Below are 20,702 nucleotides of genomic sequence, written 5' to 3' on the forward strand. Positions count from 1 at the left end.
AGAAATAAGATATTATAAGTCATTGTTATACATGGTTCGTGGTTGACAGAATTTGACAAAAAATATTTTCAATAAATTTGTGTGTGAATTACTTATTTTTGTGTAAGTGTATGTGTATAAAGTTCAATCTTTTCCTTTTTGTACCAAATATTTACTATTTATTGCCTGTAAATTTTAATGATCTAAAAACTAAATGAAAAATTTTAAGTAGTTTATTCATTTTTAAGTGAGCTATTCTTTGTGTGTAACATTTTAAAAATAAACAGGAAGTGACAGCTGGTAATTTAAGAAAAATTGTATCCACATTCTTTAAACTTCCCTAATTTGCCATATGAAATGAATTGCGCTATTACTTGTCAATAAAATATGAATGCAACTGAGAAAATGAATCAGCTATAGATTAACATTTGCATTGTTATTAGAAAAAATGAACAATGATCATGTAATCATATATTCAAGGAGTATCTTAATCTTTAAGACAGTTTCACTTCAAATTCAAAGCTGTTCCTCTGTTTCTTCTTTTCTGTGTTTCCTTCAGCTATCGACTACAAATAACTGACATTATGTGTGTAATACAATTAATTTTTCGCTTTATTTAGATGCACTTATTCCTGAAAAGTACGGCAGATGTTGTTTTAATGTCTGTCGTCATTTCAGAAATTATGTTCTGGGGCTATCGGATGGCATTGAGTACACTGGTGAAGTTCGACTGTCCATGGCGACATGCCTTCTGATGGCGTGGATAATTGTCTTCCTGTGTCTGTGCAAAGGGGTGCAATCGTCGGGGAAGGTATGTATGTGTGAAATGTAACCCAGCCCCTCAGCATGATTACCTGTTTTCTGTAGTTAGTACTGTAATTTACAGTCAACTGCGAAGTATTCTATTGTAACATTCATTTCTTTCTTAAGGCCACAAAAAATCGGCAGAATACTGTATTCTGATGTCCTTGTGTATTTCAAGCATGAGATCATGAATATAGATTATCACCAAAATAAGAAAACATTTCAGAGAAACGTATAGCTACTTAAATATGCTGTTAATTAACTGCAAGTATCGTACCAAATGTTGCGATATTTTTTTTATTTGTTAGCGATAAAACCAAATATTAAATATCTCATACCTCATACGTATCCTCGAGTACAGTGTAGATATAATGTTCATGACGACATTTCAAAAACTGTACACATAAAAGGGCAAGAACAACGTAACAAGTGACGCAGTATGTGAAAGTGAAACTTTCAAAGCTTGTTCCAATGTTTATGAACGTTCTTTGTGTCCACCCTCCGTCACGTAACTTCTGTTTTCAAGCTTTTTTCGACTTCAGTTTCATCGTGATCTTCATGACGCTCTCGCATGGGTAAAACAAATCCGCGACAATTAGTGCTGCTGCTGTATACATTCAATATCCCCCGTTCGTCCTCTCTGGTAGGGATCCCACAAACTTGAACAATATCCATAAATGTTTCATAAGCAATCCCCTTCACAGCCTGATTACATTTCCATAATATTCTAATAATGAACCAAAGTTTGCTACTTGATTGACCTATGACTAGGCCTATGTGATCATTCATTTTTATATCACCCCAAATTGCCCCACTCAGGCACTTTTATGAGTCGAGTGATCACAGCTGCGACTCACTGATATTTTAGTCGTTGGATACTACGTTTCTCTGTTTTTTGATATGCAGCATTTTAAGGTTCCTAACATTTCAAGCAAGATTCCAGTCTTTGCATTACTTTGAAATCTGATCAAGATCTGACAATACTTTTGCAGCTTTTTTCAGACATGTCGTTACCGGTAATTGCATCATGTGCTCATTAATATAGTCATGAACAGCAAGGATCCCAGCACTCGTCTACATTTCTCGATGACTCTCCATCCATGGTAACATGCTGTGTCTTCCCCACCAAGAAATCCGCAACACAGTCAAAAATATCGCTAAATACCCCATACGATCGTAGTTTCGATCATACGCAATACTGGGTCTGCATTACTTCCTTGGTCCATGGCTTTCAGGACCTCATGTGAGAAAAGCGGAAGTTGGGTTTCACAGGTTAAATGTTTTTAGAATTCATGGTGGTTAATGTGAAGGAGATTATTCTGTTTGAGACATCATATTACATTTGAGCTCAGAATCTGTTCCAAGACTCTACGACAAATAGATGCCAAGGATTTTGGACATCCGCCACGTTTCCTGTAAACAGGTGTGACCTGTGCTTTCTTCCAACTAGTGGATACGGTTTTTTGCTGTAGGGATCTGTGGTATGTTACGGTTAAAATAACAGTGAACTCATCTTCAAATTCTGCATAGAATCTGACCGGGATTCTGCCAGTTCCTGGTACTTCGTTCAGTTTTACGTCGTTTTCAGTTGGCTAATTTCTATTTTATTCACCTTTGAAGCAATACTCCTGGGTTTTCCTTTGTAAAGAAACATTTAATAATAGAATTCAGCATTTTTCCTTTTGCTTTGCTACCCACGTCCATAAGTCTCTGGACATTAACTTTCATGACCCAAAAGTCTATGCATATGCTTAGAAATTCTTTAGGTTCTGTGAGAGATCTTTCAATAATATTCTGGTGTCTTAGTCGCTGAAGGGTTCACACACTGCTCTCTTGACAGCTAAATGTATTTAAGTCAGCGGTCTCTATCTATGGTCCTTGACTTTGTTTTAAATTTGTTACGCTCTAGTCTCTGTTCGTTTGGAAGTTTATTTACAATGACTGTGTACCATGGAGAATTACTCCCGTCATGAACTATTCAAGTAGCTACAGTCTATCAAGTGACTGATAAACCATTCTTTTAAAACTGAACAACAGTAATTATTCTATCTGCTCCTGTCCAGAGCTAAATACTTCCAGTTCTTCACTGAGATATGTCATTACTGTCACTTTATCAGTTAGCTTTCTACCTCTTTTAGTTGCCCTTTGTACTTTGGTTATCACTATTACCAGAGCTGCCTCATGGTTCTATGTGGACATCCTCAGAAAGGTCAGGTTTGTCTATTGCGATTAGATCGAGTGTATTTCCATCATGAGTTTGATTCCAAACTACATGTTCTAAGCAGTTCTTAGAGAAGGTATTTAATAATGTTTCGCAACATGTCTTGTCACGACACCGCTTAAAGCACTATAATTTTCCCAACTGATTATTTATTGAGTTAGGTCTCCTCTGATGAGCACAGTATAATTGGGGAGATTACATACCAGCTAACTGAGGTTACCTTTGGGGGTGGGGGGTGAGTCAGGTGATCAATCAAAAGATTCAGTGATAATTATATGCCCACTCTTGATACTAAATCATGCTTAAACAGTCTCCCACGCAGCTTCAATTTCTATCTCACAACGGGAGGCCGCCAATTGTGAAATGCAGATTCGATTCATACTGCGCTTAATTAAAGCTCATGGCCAGAGGTGTAATGTGGCAAAGCCGGCGGAAGTGGCCGTGCGGTTAAAGGCGCTGCAGTCTGGAACCGCAAGATCGCTACGGTCGCAGGTTCGAATCCTGCCTCGGGCATGGATGTTTGTGATGTCCTTAGGTTAGTTAGGTTTAACTAGTTCTAAGTTCTAGGGGACTAATGACCTCAGCAGTTGAGTCCCATAGTGCTCAGAGCCATTTGTAATGTGGCAAAGCACCAAGATGCACTTCTCAGCCGTTGTCGACAAAATCGACAGTTAAAAGAAACCGTTGTGGTGAAATACTCTCTATGATCAATAACTTTCTACAGCGTCGTGGCGCAGCGGTAAGCGCTCGGGTTCGTAATCCGAAGGTCGCCGGATCGAATCTCGCGCCATGCAGTTTTTTTTATTATTAGTTTTTTGTAATCTATTAATGAATTGCTTATGCATGTTGGTGAAGGAGGATCGCTCTCCAATTGTACCGTCTTCATTTTTCCGTTTGTTTAACAGGGTGTACCAAAGCTCTCCCGTCCGCACTGATTTTCGACGATGTTATAAGTTGCGCTAGGGATCGCATCTACCTTCTTTCGAAGTTAGCAGGCAACTACGCTGTCATGCGGCGGCTCGTTTCGGCCCATTCAACATCTGTCCTTCAAGTGTAACGAGCGAGTAACGGAGTTTATATTTCATACCTGCCACAGCAAATTTGTGTTCGTGGGGTCTCTATTCTAATTCGAACGTTTGACTTACTCTATACGTATTCGTTTCGGAATATCGTTTCTACGTCTTCCGTTAACTATACGTGGTTAACATTATGAAGACAATTAATAACATTTGTGAAATACAACTTTGTTCGCGGAAAACATAATGATGTTCGAAGGCGCCAGTTTTTCCACGACAAACGACTTTCAACAACTTATTGTATGTATAATTGTTGCAACTGATTGCCGGGAATTACATATACTGTATATATATTTTAATTACAAAAAACAAATACTAAAAAAAAAAAGGTTGCATGGCGCGAGATTCGATCCGGCGACCTTCGTATTACGAACGCAAGCGCTTACCGCTTCACCACGACGCTGTAGAAAATTATTAATCGTAGAGAATATTTCACCGCAACGGTTTCTTTTAACTGTCGATTTTCTCGACAACGGCTGAGAAGTGCATCTTGGTGCTTTGCCACATTACACCTCTGACCATAAGCTTTTATTACGCGCAGTATGAATCGAATCTGAATTTCACAATTGGCGGCCTCCCCTTGTCAGTAGATTTGAGTTGCTTGTCTATTGTGACAAATACATTTCTCATTAGCCTATCTCTTCGATACATACAGTTAAATTTTTCCCCACAATCTCATTTCTGGTTTTAACCGGCTTTCTGTACCTAACATTATGTGAGTTTCATTGCTTTTTAGAGCGTTTCAAATTATCGGACTTTTGCAAATGATCTGGCAGTTAACAATTAGGATTTTAACGCTTGGGGGTGGGGACGTTTCTTTGGATTTTACACTAATACTTTTCAGTCTCCAACAGCTTTCGTTATATGGGAGTAAAAAAAAAAAAAAAAGTTTACACCCCACACGCACTCAACTACTTTGGCAACAACCTCTGAAGTGTAGTGCACAGCGGAACCGTTTACTGGGATTGTACAGTTCTCAACACTACAGTGTAAGTCTAGCAAGTTGCAGCCTAGATTGTCACAAAATCTTTGATGTCTTCAGTTCAAGCCTTCCATTCGAATCAGAACCAGAAAGCAACGATGCTGCAGATTGGTAGCTTCATTGACAATCTGTGACTGAGGCTGGGACAGCCTCTTCATTATGTTGAATGAGGCTCCCAGACACACACACACACACACACACACACACAGACACACACACACATGCACGCACACACACACACACACACACACACACACACACACATATATATATATACAAAGTGCACCTGGCTATCCTTTCCATACCTTGCTGCCATTTTCCTAAGGGGTACCATTACAAACCCTACGTTTAAACTGCTCATGATGAATAGACCCCAATCCTTTTGCATTTGCCTCTCTTTGCTAGGGAATGCAGCATGTTTCCCAACAAGTAAAGTGAGTTTCAGTTCAGTGGAAGACGGCATCTCAGACTTGTTTTTAGGAGCACACTCCAGCACACAGAGCCTAGACTTACACTTGAGACCCCAATTACAGGAGGCAGTACCTACAGAATACTTGGTATCTGCTGTACATGAAGCTCAGTAGCCCTCCAGACACACCCTTTTGTAGCAGCTTCATCACTTGACAGTAGCCAAGGCGATATCCAGCTGCTTACAAAATATCAACTAACTCATCCCATGCTCAAGAACAGCATCCACAATGGGGCTGCGCTGTGGCTGATGCAAAACAAATATCTTTAAACTAAGATTCCTGATTCTCATTTAATTTTTGTGTCTATTATGCCACAAGAACTTAAGTGATCAGCACTCAAAAAGAAATTTCTGTTATGACAACCGGAAAACCTAGGCTAGTAGCTATTCATTTACTGAAATCTTATTGAGGTTACCCGTATGTTCTCTAACAAACTCAAAAATAAAATAGCGTTTACTTACAGTAAGCACAGATAAGACAAATCTAAATGCAACATGACATGTTAGTTACAATAGTTACAATATGTGATGCAGGAACTGTACGTGACAAATCTTGTTTATGCGTGGTATGTTATGAACAAAACTCGTTACTTCTGAAAATTCTCAAAAATATAGATTTAGTTGCATAGTTTTACACCGAAATTTGCGGTGAATGTCCTTTTTTTAATCTGGTATATTACTGCAAAAAAATGTTTCAAGCACAGGAACACATAAGCATATGACAACTCTCAAAAATATATTTTTTCGCATAAATAATCAACGAAATTATGAAATAATTGGTCTTGAATGATGATACTGTTGACAAAAGTTATAAAGCACAGATTAAGTTCGCAATTGACAGTGTATTACGAATTTTGCACAGCATTTTCAGATGTTCGAAATTACACACTAAATCATGGTACACACAAGTCTGGACATTGCCAATGGAAGATCATGTGAAAACTACACAAACGATAAAATATTAAAATCTAGAATTTCTGATCAGACGTGTCTGGCGCACGTGGGTTCACAGAAACGAAAATCCGTAAATTGACTTTTATATGTAAATAAGCATATGACATATACGAATTTTTTACTTCGCTGAATTTGTAACATCTTTCATCCTAAAGAGCGAAAGACCAGCAGCATCAGTTTGTCACAGTGAAGTTCGGAAAAATGGTTGAACACCACCAAAGCACATCTTCCACTTGTGGTACTGTTTGTTCAGTTTTAGATGTTTATAATTCAGTGAGATACTGTAAAAATGAACATATTATACATTTTGACTATTTTAACACCTCGATGAAATAAATATAGTTTCATTACTATTTTATTTTGTGGAGGTTACACACACGAATGCAACGGTAACTGAATTGTGAATAATGAAGTAAGGCACTTCTATTCAGCTCATTTATTGTAAATATGTGACAGAAGATTGACAAAATACTGTTACAGAAAAATAAAAAAGTAACAAATATTTATTTAGATACTTCTTATAGACACGTTACTGTAAGAAACAGTGTAGTGCAACTGTGTGAGTTAATGTAAGTTAACTGCCTACATGAAAAGTTTTGGAGCCCATAAAAGTTGCAAAAATACAAAACGAACTTTCACTTCCTATGAAGCCAATTTCCGGTGCTGCCAACTATAAAAATTAATATTCCCTTTCAAATTTACAGGTTGACCAACAGATGTCACAAAAAATACCTTGTCAAATGACACCAAACTACTTCTAAAGTTTTGTTTCTTTTCACCGCAGTGTTGCTGTTCGCTACAGTGTACGATACTGGTACTTAGTTTCAGAGACATTTTAGAGTAGAGAATGTTGAGAAAGATCCCACCAAATTTTACTCCTTTTTGAAGTCCTACATCTCAAAAGGAGCAGCCCCATATTTTACCTCTCTTACTTCGTCATTTACTTTTGGTTTTGGTCCTGTCACATTTTGTACAGATAAAGAACAAGTCAACAGAAAATAAAGAGGAGATAAAAAATATTAATAGAATATACTACAAGTCATTGTGGAGAAGTTATAAGGTTGGTTCAAATGGCTCTGAGCACTATGGGACTCAACTGCTGTGGTCATAAGTCCCCTAGAACTTAGAACTACTTAAACCTAACTAACCTAAGGACATCACACACATCCATGCCCGAGGCAGGATTCGAACCTGCGACCGTAGCGGTCGTGCGGTTCCAGACTGTAGCGCCTTTAACCGCTCGGCCACTCTGGCCGGCAGTTATAAGGTTAATACAAATGACTTTGCTAGTACAGTATCAACCATACGATTATTACAGTTCATTTCCGTATGTGATTTCTATAATACACGGCGAGTATAAGTGATTCATTCGTTTTCAAATCTCTATAGTTTCCAAAGTATTACGTGTACAAATAAGAGTGATGCATTAATAGAACCGTAAACCCACGAGTTTCTATTTTGCACTCGACAGACTTTCTATGAGTGTCCCTCTGGCCACACGACACGTGTCCAAGTGGTAGTCAAGATCGTTCCACACTTCATGTAGCAACATTCTGTCAACGGTCGTCATCATAGCATGCATTCTCTGAGCTTTTCCCGAATTCTTGCCGTGGGAGAACGTAAACGCGGTCCTTAATGTACTCTCAAAGCAAGAAGTCGCAACACGTTAGGTCAGGCGACCTGGGAACAAGGGATCGGAACCGCATGTCTTCACTACACCCAGTCCAGCGATACGGAAGTTCGTCGTTTAGGTACCGCCGAACATCGATGCTCCAATGAGGGGGTGCCCCGTGTTGTTGGAAGATGAAATTCCCGGAAGAGGTACCTGCCACAGTCGTCTCACAAAGGAAAATAGATCCATATAGCTTCGTCTGTGATATTGGACCGAAAACACTAGCCTTCAGCGAATCTTTTTCATTTGCCACAATTTCATAAGCAATTTCCGTGCCCCACGCTCTCACATAGTCGCGATTAATCTTTCCAGATAAAAGGGAGATTGCTTCGTCAATGAATATCAGCGTGGAAGCGAAATGTTGATCCTCAAGTGCTATCTGCATTGCGATGCAAAATTGAAGACGCCGGCCATAATCTTCAGGCTTTAATTATTGCACGAGCTGCAGACGGAACAGTTTGAAATGTAACCGCCGTCGCAAAATCTTCCACACAGTTTGCTAGGGTATTCCAAGTTCGTGACATGTGCATACTGTTGATTTTCTTTCTTTTTTTTGGGGGGGGGGAGGGGGGGGAGGGGGGCGGGGGGCCGAAAAGGAAGGAGGGCAGCGTACGAAGGATTCCTTCAGCCTCTCCACGGCTGCATCCGACACAGTTAGTCTGGAGATACTTCTCTGTTTACAGAGATGACCAGTACACCTCAGTTGTTGATACCAATGCGCAATGTTCTGTTTACATGGCAGTTGTTTTACATAATTCCTTTTGAATGCACACTGCACTGTTGCAACAGATAAATATCCCTCATATTCCAACACACAAAAGCTCTTTTCTTGTTTTGTAGCCATTTTGTCAAGGCACTACAGTCATATAGCCAACTGGTGGGCAACCATGAAAACTCGGTGAGCTTACGGTTCTGTACATGCATCAGTCATATTTGCACATAAAATATTTTGAAAAATATAGAGCTCTGAAAACGATTGAATCATTTAAAGTAGTCTTGTCTATCAAGCAATTTTACATTATAAAATTCCGCTTCATTCAGTGACGAATCAATTTACAGGGTAGAAACTGTGATACGTCAGAAATGACTTCACTTTTTTATTTTTTTATCTTTTTTGTAACAAGTTTTCTCCCTTTATTGGCTTGATTTTGTTAGAAAGACGATTGATTATACAGAGTGGTCAAAAACAGTCTGAAAAACGTGTAAGGCTGTTGCACGATTGCGCCGAGAAATAATTGTTAAGAAAAAAATTTGGAACGTTGCGCCGTTTCCGAGGTAATTAGGATTGAAGTTAGATAAATAGGTCGTTTCGCGTGCAGATTCAAGCGGCCAGCCAGATATCACTGCTGTCCCATGTCCCATTCTTATATCGCTCTCTTGTTCGGTTTTAGAAAACTAAACAAGGTACACGTTTGGCGACGCCGTCTCAGGAGGGCCGCTTGAATTTGTGCCCACAACGGCCTGATTGCACAGCATACTCTGTAACATCCTTACAAACTTTTCAGACTTCTTCTGACCATCCTGTATAATTGTGTTCCACTATCAAGGACACTTTTCCAACATGCAGATGTTCTACTGTGGACGACATGAATGTTATTGCAGTTTCTCGTTCTGTGATAATGCACAGAGCTCTTTTGTTGGTAACTGCCATTTGACAGCTCATTTTTGTTCTACAATACTGGTACGTGATTTGTACTAAGCGGACACTTTAGGAAGAGCCCTTAAATGACAAAAAGTGATGCATCCGAAAATCTTTCCATTGTTAAAAATTTAGGTCATGACCGAAAATAAACGTTCACTGAATATTTCAAAATATGTCTACCTTGGTAGCCTTGTATTTCATTGTATACTGACGAAAGAAATTAACATAATTTTTATATGACTGTTGCGCTTCAAAAATTTGTTTTTGTTCAAGAGTACTCACTGAAGCGCCAAAGAAACTGGTACAGGCATGTGTGTTAGATGCAGAGATATATTAACAGGCACAATACGGCGTAGCCCCTATATAAGACAAGAGTCTGGCGCAGTTGTTAGATCGGCTACTGCTGCTACAATGGCAGCTTATCAAGATTTAAGTGAGTTTGAACGTGGTGTTATAGCCGGCGTACGAGCGATGGGACACAGCATCTCCGTAGTAGTGATGAAGTGGGGATTTTCTCGTAGGAGCATTTCACCAATGTACCAGGAATATCCTCCTCCCATGAACCACAGACCCCGCCATTGGTGGGGAGGCTTGCATGCCTCAGCGATACAGATAGCCGTACCGTAGGTGCAACCACAACGGAGGGGTATCTGTTGAGAGGCCAGACAAAGGTGTGGTTCCTGAAAAGGGGCAGCAGCCTTTTCAGTAGTTGCAGGGGCTACAGTCTGAACGATTGACTGATCTGCCCTTGTAACACTAACCAAAACTCCCTTTCTGTGCTGGTATTGCGAACGGCTGAAAGCAAGGGGAAACTACAGCCGAAATTTTTCCCGAGGAGATGCAGCTTTACTGCATGTTTCAATTATGATGGCAGCCTCTTGGGTAAAATAGTCCCGCATCCGGATCTCTGGGCAGTGACTACTTAAGACGACGTCGTTATCAGGAGAAAGAAAACGCGCTCTTCGGGTCGGAGCGTGGAATGTCAGATCCCTTAATCGGGCAGGTAGGTTCGAAAATTTAAAAAGGGAAATGGTGGGAATTAGTGAAGTTCAGTGGCAGGAGGAACAAGACTTCTGATCAGGTGAATGCAGGGCTATAAGTACAAAATCAGATAGGGGTAATGCAGGAGTAGGTTTAAAATTAATAAAAAAAGTAGGAATGCGGGTAAGCTACTACAAACAGCGTAGTGAATGTATTATTGTAGCAAAGATAGACACAAAGCCCACGCCTACCACAGTAGTACAAGTTCATATCCCGACTAGCTCCACAGATGATGAAGAAATTGAAGAAATTAGGATGAGATAAAAGAAATCATTCAGATAGTTAAGGGAGACGAAAATGTAATAGCCATGGGAGAGTGGAATTCGATAGTAGGAAAAGGAAGAGAAGGAAAGGTAGTAGGTGAAAATGGAATGGGGGTAAGAAATGAAAGAGGAAGCCGCCTGGTAGAAATCTGCACAGAGCATAACTTAATCATAACTAACATTTGGCTTTAAGAATCATGAAAGAACATTGTATATGTGGAAAAGGCCTGAAGACACTGGAAGATTTCAGATAGATTGTATAATGGTAAGACAGAGATTTAGGAACCAGGTTTAAAATTGTAAGACATTTCCAGGGGCAGATGTGGACTCCGACCACAAGCTATTGGTTATGAACTGTAGATTAAAACTGAAGAAACTGCAAAAAGGTGGGAATTTAAGGAGATGGGATCGGGATAAACTGAAAGAACCAGAGGTTGTAGAGAGTTTCAGAGAGAGCATTAGGGAACGATTGACAAGAACAGGGGAAAGAAATACGGTAGAAGAAGAATGGGTAGCTTTGAGAGACGAAATAGTGAAGGCGGCAGAGAATCAAGTAGGTAAAAGGACGAGGGATAGTAGAAAATATAAAAATGCAGTAAATGAAGCAGGCAAATAGGAATACAAACGTCTCAAAAATGAGATCGACAGGAAGTGCAAAATGGCTAAGCAGAGGACAAATGAATAAGGGGCGTTCAAAAAGAAACGAGCCGGAGGCATAATTACAGAGACCAGTACCTGTATGTTAGAAGTACTGACCCTGGCTGTTGAGACACTTGTCCCACTGTGACACAAGGCTGTGAATGGGTGTCTCATAAAGTTCCCGGGGCTGCGATGCGAAACAGTTCCGCACGTACAGCTGGACGTCGTCGTCCGAGGTGAATCGTTTTCCCCTCAGAGCCTTTTTAAGGGGACGAGAAATAGCGTAATGACAGGGAGAGAGGTCCGGACTGTGTGGAGGGTGGCCGAGAACCCCCCCCCCCCCCATTTGAATTTCTGCAGGAGTGCCGCGACTGTGTTGGCCGTATGAGGCTTTTCATTGTCGTGGAGCAGAATGACCCCACGAGTGAGATCGCCTGGTCGTTTTGATTTGAGCGCTTGGCGAAGGGTGGTCAAGGTTTGCGAGTAACGCTGGGCGTTCACTGTTGTCCCTTGCTGCAGGAAGTGAATCAGAAGGGGGGCATCATGGTCAAAGAAGCACGTCAGCATAACATTTTCTGCACTCGTGCGGACGACGACGTCCAGCTGTACGTGCGAAACTGGTTCACATCGCAGCCCCGGGAATTTTATGAGACATCCATTCACCACCTTGTGTCACAGTGGGACAAGTGTTTCAACAGCGAGGGTCAATAATTCTAACATACAGGTACTGGTTTCTGTAATTATGCCTCCGGTTCGTTTCTTTCTGAACGCCCCTTATAAGATATAGAGGCATATATCATTAGGGGTAAGATAGATACTGCCTACAGGAAAATTAAAGAGACCTTTGCAGAAATGGGAACCACTTGTATGAATATCAAGAGATCAGATGGAAAACCATTTCTAAGCAAAGAAGGAAAGGCAGAAAGGTGGGAAGAGTTTATAGAAGGTCTATACAAGGGCGATGTACTTGAGGGTAATATTACGGAAATTGAAGAGGAGGTAGCTGAAGATGAAATGGGAGATACGATACTGCGTGAAGAATTTGACAGAACACAAAGATCTAAGTCGAAACAAGGCCCTATGAGTAGACAAAATTCTATTAGAACAACTGATAGCCTTGGGAGAGTCAGACCTGACAAAACTCTACCATCTGCTGAGCAAGATGTACGAGACAGGCGAAATACCGTCAGATTTCAATAAGAATATAATAAAGCCTATCCCAAAGAAAGCAAGTGTTGAAAGGTGTGAAAATTACCTAACTATTAATCTAATAAGTCCCGGGTGCAAAGTACTAACACGAATTCTTTACAGACGAATGGAAAAACTGGTAGAAGTCGACCTGGGGGAAGATCGGTTTGGATTCCGTACAAATGTTGGAACACGTGAGGCAATACTGACCCTACGACTTATCTTAGTAGATAGATTATGGAAAGGCAAACTTCCGTTTCTAGCATTTGTAGACATAGAGAAAGTTTTGAGTCAACTGTTTCTGAAAAACGAGAGAACATTGAAAGGTATCGAGTTTCTGAACATGAATGTTTTGCTCCTTCAAGAAAACGTTCGAAATATAGCACTGAACATAATCTGACAGCAGATACCAAAGACGTGTGGACACTGTGACCAACCAGCCGAAAGGAAGATTCCAAAACCCTCACGTATTCAGTAGCTTCGGCATTATTGATCCAAAAGTTTGCTTCTTTCAAAGAATATTTCCCACTCACTTTAGACACTACTTTTTTATTAAGTTACAGGCCCTTTATTTGTCATAATAAAATGAAAAATGAACTGTCAGAGAATCAACGCAATGATATGTTGAAAGTCATTACATCGGTATGTGAACTGTTCACCTTTCTTATGGAACATTCCTTTGAAGAATCGTTCACTGCAATGCACAAAACATTGCAAATTGCACTAACTACACCTATTTCAACAGCAGAAACAGAGCACAATTTCAGGATTTTAAAAAGAATTAAAACCTTCCTCAGAAACAGTATGGGTCAGTAAAGGCTGAACTCCCTGGCTGTTTGTTCCATTCATAAGGAGGGAAGCAGTGAAATTCCAAACTTCAACAATAGAATAATTGACATATTTGCCAAGCAGAAGAATAGACGTGCACAGCTACTGTATAAGAAATCCACATCCTTCCTCCCACAGTTACACCACTTTCTTTTTACACCATAATCAGACTACAGAAACACAACTAGAAGAAATACGAATATCAGCAGAAGCAGAGCTGACGAACTTCGGTATGAACCCAAACAGCGCGAAACCCCTAAAGTTATTCTATAAAACTTGTCACTACAGCATTACCTAACACACCTCCTACAAAAGTACACCGAAAACCAGCAACAATAGTGCACACACACACACACACACACACACACACACACACACACACAAATGATGAGTTCACATTTGTATATATTTTATTATTGGCTACAGTATAACGTGGATTACATTTATAACTGCATATTTACCATATCTACTATCTTTAGAATATGTTTATGCTGTATGACATAAATGAAGGTTGCATAAGGAACACTTCAGAACAATTCCGTTATCAAGTTTACTTACTTTTTATCTGGAGCCCAACAATGAAAGTGAATACAAGCCACTACTGTTCTCTTGTGACAGTAGAAGCAATACAGTTGCAAAGGAAAATTGGCATCCGAACCTTTTCGTGAAATTGAGACTATGACATTCCACACAGTTCCTGCTGTCCTTATTTGGAAGCAGCCCGAAGTCCCAACAAAATTTCAGACAACTTTCCTCGCTACATAACCGAGGAATTAGATTTTGCCACGTGAGAGTATCGGCACTCTAAACTGCTACGCTTTCATTCCTTGCTGTTCACAACCGAAAATGATAAAAAAAATTCCCTTGGCAACGCATGAAACATTTAGCATAATTCTTCCCACCAGAGTCGTGTGGTTCGATATGCATAGTGAACATTAATTAATAAAACCGACAAACTGCAGGGGGAATGGAGGAAAAAGGTTCCTATGACCATGTGTGCGGAAATGGACGCCGTGCGTGCAACGATAGCAAATCGTCCCTCAAACCGTACAGAGCAGCATCGAAACCACACCACAACAAAGTGTCCTCCACGGGGCTACAGCTAATAGGGATAGTAGTGGTTGTCATACAGGATACACATAATCGCACTTTGGTAAAATATTTCAACGAGCTACTTGCCTAGAGCTTGCACTAAGGTTTGTCTCACTACTCTGTAGAATCGTCCTGCAGATCTGGTGCACGCGCCGTCCACCACTTCCCCACCCTTCGTCTGTCTGTAAGGACCCATGACCACACAAACGCCCAAAATGGGTTTGAAATGTTACCGATGTGGTTGGTGTCTATGAGGATACTTTTTTTGGTATGCCTTGCTGCCTCTAGATCATTTCCATCTGCTTGGCCGCGCATAAACACCATCTCGGCTTGTTCCCGACATGCGTCAATCACACATCCTACAACACACAAGCAACACACGGCACGCGATCAGAGGAACTGTCATTCGCCAGCGCCACCTATCGTGGCAACGATGCATTTTCGGACACAGGTTCATAGGACCTTTCCTCCTCCATTTCTGGTCAGGAATCTGCCCCTGCAGTTTGTCGATTTTATTAATGTTCACCCTGATTATCGCCAGGAGCCGCGCGTTCGACAGGCTGCCATGCTTCGAAATTGCTAAGCAGTAAATAAAGAAAGCTTTGAAGCATTGTTAATGTAGTACTGCCATATAACCGCACGCTTTTGCATATAAAGCGAAGAAACTTTCCAAAACTCTTGATCATGGATTCAGGTAATGCTGATATTGATGAAATGTGGAAGCGTACTATGAAAATTGACAAAAATTCTGTATGGTCTGTCATCTGTTGACGAATACTTTGAAACTTCGGGAGAAATACTGAAATGTCTTGGGAATTTCAGTGTTGATGTAAAATAGCTACTGAAAACTCGTATAAATTTGAAAAATTTGCTGAAGAATCGATGATTTCCAGAATGAGATTTTCACTCTGCAGCGGAGTGTGCGCTGATATGAAACTTCCTGGCAGATTAAAACTGTGTGCCGGACCGAGACTCGAACTCGGGACCTTTGCCTTTCGCGGGCAAGTCTCTACCATCTTTTTTTTTTTTAATCACCAAAAACAGTAACAAAAATGGCTACAATGAAATGACATAAATAAGGTGACAGATAATTGCAGTCATAAATTACAGCATTCAAAAAATGAGTCTTTAGCAGTAGCACAATTCAGCACCTTCACTGTCACCTTCAACTGGTGGCAGTTCAGCATGCACATTTTCTCCTTCTGCAGCCTGAGGTTCCTCATCATCATTTCCCAGACCCAAATTAATCATTCAGCAAATCCTTGATGTGTGTTCCTTCCAGGGTAAATTACGTGGACAGAAGAGAAGTCCCAAACAGCGACATCCCAAAATATTTCACTGCCTTGTTATTTTTGTCAATTCCAGCCTTCTAAACGCATCTATAGGGAGTTCAAGATCTTCCTTTGTATCAGACACCAGATGTTTCTCGCCATATTCTTGTATCTGCTGTACTACTGATTTATTTTTCGTGTGTGACTTGCAGGTGAGGTTAGGGTCGGGAACGTGACCCAATCCATTCCCTCTCTACTAGGAATCCTGTTCCTAACATATACCCATTCGGTTGAAGACAATTCGGAGCACCGAGCGGGGTGGCGCAGTGGTTAGACACTGGACTCGCATTCGGGAGGATGACGGTTCAATCCCGCGTCCGGCCATCCTGATTTAGGTTTTCCGTGATTTCCCTAAATCGCTCCAGGCAAATGCCGGGATGGTTCCTCTGAAAGGACACGGCCGACTTCCTTCCCCATCCTTCCCTAATCCGATGAGACCGATGACCACGCTGTCTGGTCTCCTTCCCCAAACCAACCAACCAACCAACCAATTCGGAGCATGTTACCATATTTCTTATTGTGATTCTGATATTTGAGTATTTTCTCGAATTCATTTTCCATATACATCTTGTATTCAATATGTTCATTGCTCCCAATATTGTTAAAAACATAACTTGTATATTTGCCCATTAACCAAATCACTGCGTTATTTTTTGCCTGAGGGTAGTAACTTGCCTCTGGTCTGAAGAAAATGTTAGTCGGTACATTGTTTGCTGAACTTCTTGTTATTTGAGCAATTTTCTCCCTGGTCCACCTCCAGTTGATAATCCGATCTCCACAAGTGTAACGATGAGGCACACTATCAACGAGGTTGCATTTGCTGCAGAGGTTTGTGTCACTTAAACCGATGGCAAAGAGACGCTCATTAGTGCTGATGATGTTATTGACTACCTTGTACCACGCTGTTCTCACGTCAACCATCTGAGCTACGCAGGCACGACTCACGCCCCGTCCTCACAGCTTCACTTCTGCCAGTACCTCGTCTCCTACCTTCCAAACTTCACAGAAGCTCTCCTGCGAGAGCACTTGCCCGCGAAAGGCAAAGGTCCCGAGTTAGAGTCTCGGTCCGGCACACAGTTTTCATCTGCCAGGAATTTTCATATCAGCGCACACTCCGCTGCAGAGTGCAAATCTCATTCTGGAAACATCCCCCAGGCTGTGGCTAAGCCATGTGTCCGCAGTACCCTTTCTTCCAGGAGTACTAGTTTTGCAAGGATCGCAGGAGAGCTTCTGTGAAGTTAGGAAGGTAGAAGACGAGTTACTGGCAGAAGTGAAGCTGTGAGGACGGGGCGTGAGTCTTGCCTGGGTAGCTGAGTTGGTAGAGACTTGCCCACGAAAGGCAAAGGTCCCGAGTTCGAGTCTCGGTCCGGTACACAGTTTTAATCAGCCAGGAAGTTTCATATCAGCGCACACTCCACTGCTGAGTGAAAATCTCATTCTGGAAACATCCCCCAGGCTGTGGCTAAGCCATGTCCCCGCAATATCCTTTCTTACAAGAATGCTAGTTCTGCAAGGTTCGCAGGAGAGCTTCTGTGAAGTTTGGAAGGTAGGAGATAAGGTACTGGCAGAAGTGAAGCTGTGAGGACGAGGCGTGAGTCGTGCCTGCGTAGGTCAGATGATAGAGCACTTGCCCGCAAAATCAAAGGTCCCGAGTTCGAGTCTCGGTCCGGCACACAGTTTTAATCTGCCAGGAAGTTTCAATCGATGATTTGTCTGCATCAGGAGGCTTTGCTTTTGAGAGAATTTCAGTGCCTGCAAAGGATTTGTGATAATCTCGATTTGAAGCCAGGTTATCGTGTTTGAAAACGTTTGAGGCTAGTTAGTGCACAGTTGATAAGATTTGCAAACTTTCAGATACGGTACTATCGCACTTGGCCTAAAACAGTGCACAGTCGCAAAGAACTAAACACCGAATTGGTGACTGCCGTCAACTCCCAACAATGACGACGGTGCGCAAGCCAGCCCGTGTGGCCGAGCGGTTCTAGGCGCTTCAGTCCGGAACCGCGCTGCTGCTACGGTCGCAGGTTCCAATCCTGCCTCGGGTATGGATGTCTTTAGGTTAGTTAGGTTTAAGTAGTTCTAAGTCTAGGGGACCGATGACATCAGATGTAAGTCCCATAGTGCTTAGAGCTATCTGAACCATTTTTGAACAGTGCGAAAATGAATATTGATATAGAAAGAGTTTAATGCTGGCTTAATTTATTCTGGCGCCTCATCGTCGAATTTTCAGAAAGTGAGTATACCGGATTAAAGAACCAATGGAAAAGCTAAAATCATCCAGATGAACACAGCTGGTTGCTTCAGGCCATTGCGCAAATCATTCCGGGTTTTCCAGTTGCCAAAAATCCGAAGATTTCACTGACTCGCTTGGCGGACTGAAGCAAAAGTTGTGCATTTGGAATCGTGTTGCAACACTGCAGATTCTTAATTTTATTCAATGTAGCCGCTCAGTGCTTCAGAGACAGTAGTTAACTGCATGAAAGTTAAGAATTGAAAAGCGCCTACCGGTAGTGCCAGAGAATAAGATAGCCAGGAGTTTTTCCGAGAAAATGAGAACTCGAGTTACCGGTATCTGTTTTATTTTATTTAATGACGCAATTTCTGCTTGCCATGAAGGATTGTGGATCTTAGAACAAGCAATAACAAATTCAAAAGCAGAAGAGGTTATTCTTGGCCTATTTAATAGAGCTTTTGTTTGCATTTCTTAACAAGTATAATACAAAAATAAGTTTTCAAAAATTTTATGACTAACGGCATGACTAAAAGCGGTGTGCCACTGTTGGCTCCAGTGTACGCATTCAGTTTCTGTGTGCATTCATTCATTCACATAACGGTATGGTGTGCCATTAATTTTATAATGAAGGAGAACCAAAAGATCAAGGATGTGGCACGAGTCATTTATTCAGTAACAGCTACAAGCAACCACTGCTGGCTACTTCTGTATGGCGATATCTCGATTCCGCCCGAGTGTTTGATTTATGTTTTTGTAATTCGACTGTGAGTAATGGTATTGTCGCATTGGATTCGTCCAGTGTAGTGCGTTGTGTTATTTGTGGTTGTAATATGCTTGTCAGTGAATAATCTTCAATTACGGTAATTATTGGCTACCGATTTGTTTTCGGTTTCTTAGCTGTTAGTTCAACGTTTGGAATTTTTTTGTTTATGTAATTAAATTTTGTGTGACTGTTGTCTGTTTCTAGATATGGATCTGTGGTTATCACGTAATGCTGAACGGTAATAACACACTTTAAATATCGTAAATGCATTTATTAGACATGAAGCAAGAAGAACAAAAACATGGCAGTACACAAGTTGGGTGCCGAGAGAGACAAAGAACAAAGCAGTTCAAAGAGGTCAGAGTCAAAGATAGGGCGCTCCGCGCCAGAGACGCCTAAGAACCCCCCCCCCCCCCCCCCCCCCAGCAGTGCTGAGCATGGAGGTCGGAAGCTTCATCACTAGAAATCGTAATCCTCGTGTCAGCGCGGTTGTTGTAGGCGGCGGCCGGCGCGAGAAGTAGGTGCGTCGGAAATTGCGCTGCACAAGAATCCCGTGCCGCCAACTGCTGCGTAGGTGGAGAGGCGTAGGTCGCGGGCAAGTCGGCAGCGACGGCAGGCAGATGGAAGCGTCGGAAGGCAATTTGGAGAGTGACCACGCCGGTTTCGGGCGATGAACAGACACAGTCCGTGTTCGTCCATGTAGATGTCCATACCTTGGTGTAACACTCGATGAGGCCCCGAATAAGGTGGTTGCAAGGCCTCTCGCACGGAGTCATCGTGTAGCATCACAAATTCACAAGATGCAATGTCCTTGTGGATGAACACAGGCGGGGTAGAATGAGGGCGAGGCAGGGGGCTGCGGAGGCGTGTGACGTGCACACGAACCCATTCAGCCAGAGCCAGAAGGTCCATAGTATCAGCTGATGGTGAGACCTCCACGAACTCTGCTGGAAGTAGGAGGGGAGCGCCGCATAGAATCTCAGCGAGCGATGCGTTCGAGTCTTCTTTATGTGCCGAGCGGATGCCCAGCGGGACCCAAGGGAGCGCCTAGGACAATAGGCTGCCGTAGCACGTAAGCACGGGCTCGAGGGTGCAGTGCCACCGTTCGACCAGGCCGTTCGCCTGCGGGTGGTAGGCTTCAGTGTGGAATTTAGCAACACCGCAGACTTCGCATAGCCGTGCAAAGAGGACGGACTCAAACTGTCGTCCCTGGTCACTTCTGACAGAAAGAGACAACCAAATCGTGGAACCCAGGTGAATATGAAAGAACGAGCGATGGTCTCGGCCGTGATGTCGGCAAGAGGGACTGCCTTGACCCAGCGGGTTACGCGGTCGACAATTGATAAGACGTATCTGTACCCTCAGAAGGGGGAGGGGACCGACGATGTCGATGTGGATGTGTCGAAGGCATCCTCTTGGAACGTCAAACTTGCCTAATGGAGGCCGAGCGTGTCTGCCGTCTTTGCTATGCTGGCAAGGTACACACGCGGGGGTCCGAGTGTGGCAGTTGTGCTTCACACCGGGA

The 20,702-nt window shown here is 42.1% G+C and overlaps 1 protein-coding gene across 1 annotated transcript in view; it reads left to right on the forward strand.

Moving 5' to 3' along the window:
* The window catches only part of LOC124622736 (sodium- and chloride-dependent glycine transporter 2-like), a 467,104-nt gene that overhangs the window by 273,940 nt on the left and 172,462 nt on the right, over nt 1-20,702 (forward strand). Inside the window, exon 4 of the mRNA XM_047148526.1 lies at nt 658-790. Within this exon, the coding sequence (XP_047004482.1) occupies nt 658-790 (133 nt within the window). The remainder of the gene's footprint in view (nt 1-657; nt 791-20,702) is intronic.

This window comes from Schistocerca americana, chromosome 7 (genome assembly GCF_021461395.2).
Source record: "Schistocerca americana isolate TAMUIC-IGC-003095 chromosome 7, iqSchAmer2.1, whole genome shotgun sequence".
Taxonomy (NCBI): domain Eukaryota; kingdom Metazoa; phylum Arthropoda; class Insecta; order Orthoptera; family Acrididae; genus Schistocerca; species Schistocerca americana.